This window comes from Botryllus schlosseri, chromosome 11, assembly GCF_051294905.1.
Source record: "Botryllus schlosseri isolate E-star chromosome 11, Bs_hap1, whole genome shotgun sequence".
Classification (NCBI taxonomy): Eukaryota; Metazoa; Chordata; class Ascidiacea; order Stolidobranchia; family Styelidae; genus Botryllus; species Botryllus schlosseri.
The window spans coordinates 27,971,792-27,979,737 of record NC_137246.1 but is presented as its reverse complement, the minus strand read 5'-3'; the positions used below and the strand labels follow the sequence as shown (position 1 = coordinate 27,979,737).

The 7,946-nt window shown below is 40.1% G+C and overlaps 1 protein-coding gene across 1 annotated transcript; it reads right to left on the bottom strand.

Annotated features, from left to right (window-relative positions):
- Positions 1 to 229: 229 nt before the first annotated feature.
- LOC145449725 (uncharacterized) lies at positions 230 to 5,972 on the bottom strand. The gene is made up of 7 exons (XM_080328146.1): positions 4,503 to 5,972; positions 4,059 to 4,237; positions 3,346 to 3,451; positions 3,182 to 3,274; positions 2,209 to 2,329; positions 1,851 to 2,001; positions 230 to 1,102 (listed from the first exon to the last, which is right to left on the bottom strand). The coding sequence occupies exons 1-7, from the start codon at positions 4,976 to 4,978 to the stop codon at positions 630 to 632; spliced, it is 1,599 nt and encodes a 532-aa protein (XP_080184272.1). The 5' UTR covers positions 4,979 to 5,972; the 3' UTR covers positions 230 to 629.
- Between the last annotated feature and the right edge of the window lie 1,974 nt (positions 5,973 to 7,946).

Genomic DNA, 7,946 nt, shown 5'->3' with positions numbered 1-7,946 from the left:
TGTCGAAACAACTTGTAGTATAGTCTTTGAAATCAGACGCCTACGCCCTACATGCTATAGGCATAGGCATTATTTTCTAGCGATGAAGAGCCCATATAAACCGACGACACGAAGACCATAGGTAAAAGCGGTGTTCGAAGCCACGATATTGGTGTCGTGACGGCGATGTTTAACTGCATCCAAATCCAGTTTCAGAAAATCGCAAGCCCAATTCCATGCTCATTTCTCATTTTTCATCTTAAATATTTTATTAGCATAGCCTTTGTAAAGACTATACTATTAAGAACAGTTCCGTTTTATTCCATGGATCAACGGAACGACGCATCACTTTCGCAGCGGCCATGCAAAGTTGTAAGGAGTCACGAAAGTGCTATATAAAATTATACTATACATACCATACTGGTGCACAAAATGAACTGTGCGCATCAACAACAGTGTTAAAAGAACAAAACCAGTAAAACACGATTTTCACGCAAAGTAAAAATATTGTAATGAATGCAAATTAGTGTAAATTTTTCTGTATGATTCGTGTGCATTAGGCAGCTTGTCTTGACCTGAAGCGAACCATTGAAACTGGCTCAGCCCCGTTTAAGAACCACTGCTATGTTGCATATTCCCGAAAAAATGACTTATTCCGCATCTTTCATTTTCAATTGTTCATTTACAAGGTCCCTGATACTCGCGTCTAAACTTGAATAATCTGTCTTTTGTCTGTTCGCCTGCACATTGGCAGCCCACGAAGACGCAATCGACCGCACAAACACAGCAGCCTCCGTGCATATCTGCATCTCCGCAAACGACAAGGCGTCTTGCGTGTCGTCTTCCAAAAGTGCGCACAAGCTTTCGGGCGAATTCCGCACCCCGTGAAAATATTTCTTCCAAGAGTTCACAGTGTCGTGCGCTGAATACACGGGGATTTCGATGTCTTGGTGGAAGATTTTTAGGTTGTCGCGGTAAGATTTTGCTCGGCTCTGCTTCGATCTTGGCGACGAAATGTAGATCGCGGTCACACGTAACGGGCCGTCAATCTTCGATACCTTGTCGATAATGGTTTCGATTATGGCTCGCATTGTATTCACGTCTATGTCTTCGTCTTGATTCTCTGGAAGTATATGCGCTATGCTGTCAATGGTGCGAAGACTGTATTTCGTATTTTAACTGAATAACGAACAGTAGACTGCACCTTGATCAGAATGGTTACGTCTATAGCTAGGTTGCATTCAAAACAAATGGTTGTTTAAAACACTTTGTTAAAACATGTTTTAAACAGGCGCCCTTTAAAAAATGTGTTTTTTCAAGTTGTAAAATCAAGCCATAATTGTGTAAATACTTTCCAAAAACATGTTGTGTGAGCCTACGGACGATTACCACCCGATATAGCCGACGTATACGATATGGGATGGTTGGAATATTCAAAATAGTCGGTTCAACAGCTACAGTACGTAGTTATTTCGTCAAGGAGCTATATATTTACCCTATATTTTCAATTGTCAATGCCAATCCACTATATGACGTCACAATTGAATATCCGTGACGCCACGGCTTAAAAAATACATGTTTTAAAAAATTGATTTTTGTTTTAAATGCAACCCTATACGCGTCATTCATTTTCATCGCTAGTTCTTTTGTTATCTCCTATTTCCGCCCAGTGTGCGTGCCTTTCATTTACATCGCCTGGGCCCAGGTGTGTGTCTTATTTCAAAGACTACTCCGACTCCGAGTCGTTTCGACACCTTCCTATCTTTTCATTGTATCGCATTGTATCGCAGTCTTGTGGTGTTTCGGAAATACGAAAATTAGTAATTGACTGATACTGAATATTGTACATGAACTGCTCCTCGGTACCGTACCTGCGTGCTTGTGATAATTCAGACACATGAAGTTGTAAACACCATCGATTTGTTGAGCTTTTATGACGTTATCAATGACGTCTGACGCCAGCGAGTGAATGTACAATGGAGGCTGGGTGTGATACCAGATTGAAGAATACAGAACTTCATCCTAGAATTGCGACCCATGATCATACGCAGAAGAAATTAGATTAGAATTAAAATTATAGGTACACAGTATTTTAACTAGATTAGAATTAGAGGCAAAGGAATATTTAACAAACTATATTCGCATTAGATTACCAGCAGTTCGCTTTAATTGGTCAACTAGTTGTCGAAGTCTGGACTCGACTACGCCTGTGCCTCTAATATTTATTACCTTTAGCTTGAAAATGTTGATTTTATGGTTCGGCAGTTTCATTGACTTTCGCTGGAACAACTTCACATCAAACAAACTCAGCGGGAAAGGGTGAACTGCGCAGCGGTATTTCGCAGTTTCTCTGCAATTTTTAAAGGGATAAACATAAATATATTGCAAATGAACGTAGGAATGAAGATATCGAAGCATTATGTATGAAGATTACCAAGGTATATGTTGGGAAACTTGCTGGCGTGCTATGATTTTAGAATAAATCTACTCCTACTTCAAACTTTTCTTTTTTCGATAAAACTAAGTCCTGAATACTTATATTTTAATTACTGGTAAATCGCGACTTCTACTTCTACTTTGGTAGAAATTGACGGCAATACTTCCGCTTCTACTTGAACACCGACGGTAACTACTCTGACCGTCCGAATCGGTCTGGTTATGATCAGAAAGTCCGAACTGCCATTCACTACACATTACCTCGGTATACCTCATTGTCCAAAATTTCTGAAATTCGTGTAATATGGAGGTTTCAATATTTCTTCAGTTGAAACAAGTATTGTTATTCTGCTAATTCTTGGCGCCAGGGCGCAATTTATTTGCTGAATTGTTCAACCTTCTGAATATAATCAACTTATTTGCTGCGGAAGATAATGACGGCCAATCATCGTGAGATAATTCACCCTGCTTAGCCTTAGCTATAAGCTATTACCAAGCTTTGCTGTTCGATATTTTCTGTAGGCCTGAGTGTTATGTCATCTTGTTTAGCTATAAATGTTCTTTCGAATTCTCTATACTAGTTGCGGACGATTACCCCTGACGAGTGTTAGCCGAAAATATCCGAATTCATTTCAATATGAATATACTATTCTATTTAAATCTAGTTAAGAAAGTGGTGCTTTCACAAGGCCATTTTGACATTTTCGTTCGGCGATTTTCAGATATATCAAAATAATAAAAATCAGGACATTATGATGATCCTTACTTCGGATAAATCGAATTGACCTTTGATGGTAGCACATTCAATTTCGTTCCTGTTCTCAATTTCCTTGGAAAATATGGTATTTTGAACTTGATTCTGTTAATAGAATACCCATAAAGGCTATATTCTATATACTTTGTGCTGGAATATTGATTACGCGTATATACCTGAAGTCGTTCGCCACCGAAGTGTTTTGTGTGTTGAGCATTTTCATCATGAGTTCGGATTGCGCCTTTAAAAGCGAAGATGTTCCGGGCAAAACGTCGATGTGGCCTGAGAATACAGCACGGTAAAGTTATTTGCAGATAGATAAGACTAATTTGAGAGAAATGCCGGTAATCTAACTCTGATCTAATTTGTGAAATGTTTCTATTCTCTCATTTCAATTCTAATCCCATTCTGGTTTTCCTGAAAATGAGACAGGAGAACTATATCGCGCGAAACGAACCAAGCTGGGTGTACAGACAATTACCATAGATTGAACTCAGATTTGATATGAACTGATTTTTTTTTGCATTGATTTCTAATTCAATATCCCAGTTTTTGTGGATCCAGAAGATGTGATCAGAGTATTCGCGTTCGATACTCAAGTAGAAGTAGAAGTAACGCCGTAAATTTCTACTCAAGTAAAAGTAAAACAAGTAAGTGAAAAAGTAAGTATTGTAGGTCTAGTTTTGCCTAAAAAACTAGTAGAAGTCTAAAGTCATAACCACATGAGGAAGTAGTGCAAGTAAGCAAAATCTACTTGAAGTACTTCAAAAAGTAGAAGTAGTTAGTTACTGACCACTCTCTAATTTAATTTGGAAACGCGAAAAATTGTCTAGTTGTTTACTACATATGCTAGTACGACGACAAATATCCCAAAGGTTATTTCTCTCACCAGTCGCCAGAACAACGTCGAACTTCCCTTTGCATTGCGATTGCATTTCCTCCACTGATATGACGGAGATGAACTTTCGTAGAACATCGACGTTCACTTTGAGTTCAGGCGAGAGTGCGGGGTTGTACTGCGACGTGCCTCCGTAATTGTGATTGTGAAAGTACGGTAAGACCAAGGTACTGAAAAATTGGTGGGAACAGGAATAGTAGAGTATTCGAGTATCAATTTCAAATGTATGGCAATATTTATTGATTCCGGGTCATTATAAAGATCAAGACATGTAAATACGCATTACATATATACGAGCAACAATTTCGGCATAGCTAAACGATGGAATTTCCCATCGTAAATAGGAATAACTTCGATTTTACGTGTTGGTATTGAGACTAATTTGTTTGCAGCGGTCTTTAGGCTACCTATAGCAATCGAACCAAGTGAACGTACCGATTAAGTTTTACAGCCAGCAGAATTGCTTGACGCAATCCAATGAGTTGATCGACCGGCTGATTCTTCAATATCGGATAGAGCAATTTATGAGGATCTAAGCGGAATCTCGGTTTGACGAAGTGATTCCAATCCACAGACGGCTCCGCGCCAAGCTCGCACGGTATTGTAGAAAGTGTTTGCAGTAATTTAGGCTCTTTAATTGCCCCTTTTCTATTCCACAATGAATAATTCGCAGGGCCTCTTTCTGAAATGACATTAGGCTGCAGGTTTTGAAGATGTTTTATGATATCGTCCAACTTTTTGTGGTACGAGTCACTTCCATGTTTTGTCCAGTTGCGATTCGAATAATCCACAGACAGAGTATCTCGGTACGACTCGAGCAGCAAAATAAATACGAAAACCAATGACAGTTTAGCGAGCCGCCTGCTCCATGTTGAGAAGTCGCATGTTCGTTTGGCGGCTTTTCTCAGCATCTGAGATCTCAGAAGAAAGGATCAACAAACTTTGAAACTGCTCACAGCGGTTTATTTCATGCTTGTTGTTTTGTATTGTTATTTGTATTGTATTGTATTGTAAGTAAAATATATAACCTACAAGAGGAAGAATTGGTAATTCGATTCGTCATAAAAATATACATGCATATTTAATTTATGCATTACAGACGACAACACAGTGCACGTTATTGCAGAATTAGCTGTGTAGCGAAGGGATTGGGGAATCATTATGTCAGATATAGCCCGAACCCGAACGGAAAATTGTTGCATCATAAGAGTCTGCTCTTACTTTGTGGCCTAACATGAACAGAACAACACTCGTCTGGGAATAATGAAATGAAAACAAAGTATACAAGAACTAGCCTTTAATCTCGTAGTAACTGAAAGTAATTGGCCAAAGAAACGTGACATCGAGGAAAGATCTAACAAGGGATAAATGCGCTGAGTAACCAAATCACTGTATTTTGAAATAGCTGGTAGGAAGGCGCCAGTCAAATGCAATGCCGTCTGATATAATAAGAAGACGTGAGCGCTTTCACAGCTAGACACAGCCGCAATGCCGCATTGTCTCCTTGGCAAAATGTTCGCGAGCCTGAAATACACAAACTTGATCTTAATCGCTTCGCTCTACATTTTCTCAGCTGCGATAGAACTTTGTTTTCCTGACAACTTATGCCATATTGAACTTCATTCGAAGCTGTTGCGATTTTCTTATCCAAAACAATCGCCTCGGGGACTGACCTCTCATTTCCAGCCGCGGCGCCGCAATTACCCGCTGATTAGCGATTACGACGTCAAACTACTTATTTAGTTACCGATCTGATGCAGTCAGTAACTCGTTTATTGAATTTTTTATCAATTAAAAATGCCACAAGATTACAATTGAATGAAAAGATAGGAGCGCGTCGAAACGACTTATGAAGTAAGTACAATGATTTAACCAGACAGCACCCACCTTGGCTTGAACTAGATCTTGAAGCAGGGGCGGGCAACTTCTCCAGTCGGCGGGCCGGATACAGGAAAATTAGGTACTTGGCGGGCCGGATTGCTGAATCGATACATTATTCGCCCATTTACCCACATATACAAGGAATAAATCGTATTTAATGAATGTATTTTCACGATAGCGATGTCACTTCAAAGCCATTTCTCGCCGATAATGGAGAAGACAATGTGGATTTGAGAATAACATTGTCATTTGTCATACAAGCGCCGCCATGTCTGGTTCTCTCTGATCAATCAACACACGGTGCAATCCCTAATTAAGATTTCAAGGCGTTCGAGCGTTCGATAATCGCGGTAACCTTTACCAAGATATCAATTCATTAGGGTTGAGTAGGTAGCGAGATAGCGTCGTTGTGCATGTGCAACTGTGTGACCTAATTAATCTTGATATTGAATTCATGCGGCCCGCGTCCTCTACACATTTGAAAAGTGGCCTGCGACCCGTTTTGAGTTGGCGACCGCGGTGCCTTACAAAAGCCTAGGAGTGTACCATGCTACAAGTCGGCGGTTACGGAATCAAAAATAAGAAATATCAGCCTGATGTAAATGACCATTAATAATCATGATTACCACAGACGACATTAGGGTTGAGTGCATCGCAACTGCCGATAATGCAAGTCTTCTCGCTTCGACGAACTTACGCGTAAGCTCCACTCACGCAACGCTGCGCATTAGGGCTGTTCAAAAATAACTATTTTTTTCGGATTCCAGCCATTCACTGATTAAATTGTCAGGTTACCCTAAAAAACGCTGCACACCAGATTTGGTTCGATTCTAACAAGTATAGGACTCCGCAGATCCAATTAAAATTTTTAATTTATTTTGAAAAATTAAAAAAAAAATGTCCTAATTTTTCTGCCAACCCTATGAAATTGTTGAGCTGTCTTCAAAGACGTTGCAAAACAAATTTGAGTCAATTCCGACCAGTAGAAGCGGAGTTATGTGAGTTTTTCGTTGATAAATCGCGGATTATCCAACGATCAGGGAAAATCCGAGGATTATCATCGAAAAACTCACATAACTCCGCTTATACTGGTCGGAATTGACTCAAATTTGTTTTGCAACGTCTTTAAAGACAGCTCAACAATTTCATGGGGTTGGCAGAAAAATTTGGAATTTTTTTTTTAATTTTTCAAAATAAATTAAAAATTTTAATTGGATCTGCGGAGACCTTTACTGGTTGGAATAGAGTGAAATTTGGTGAGCAAGGTTTTCTACTGCAACCTGACGATTTAAGAGGTGACCGGCTTGAATCGGGAAAAAAAGTTATTTTTGAACAGCCCTACTGCGCATGCACGTATAATACAGTCACTAAAATTTGACGTAGTAAAAAAGTAGTGGGGAATATCGGCAGACTGGGGCCGCGGGCCACATTATCGTGCAAGACGGAAAACTGTCCGCGGGCCGTATGTTGCCCGCCCCTGTCTTAAAGGAACCACTGACCAATGTTCCCTCTAATTTGTCACGAGTCTGCGCAAATACGCCAACTCACTGCGCAGGCCCTTTAACACCAGTGCGCAACCAGGCCGCCCATAGGATAATAGACCGAACTTCTGGGGGGCTTCGCCCCCCAGACCCCCCTCAGGCTACGAGCTTTCTACCGCTACTAATCATCTATGTCCGGTCTTCGTTTAGTGATGCTCCGACTAAACGCGCAAAGCGCGAAAATTTTCTATTATTCATGATCAAATCGGTCAATATCATCGGGAATTGCAAATATTGCTATCAATTTTAATCTTGTCTCTGCTCACGTAATCAAGTTTACAGGTAAAGCTGATCGAGTGAGAAAAGGTAGGATCCCTAAATATAATTAAACATCTTCGGGCGAACCCGTTGGTATGACTTCCTTACATCATGTTATTTCGTGACCTCCTATCTGCTATGCCAAAAGATATTTAAATCTGGACATGCAGTGGCGGCTCGTGACAATATCGGTTGGTGG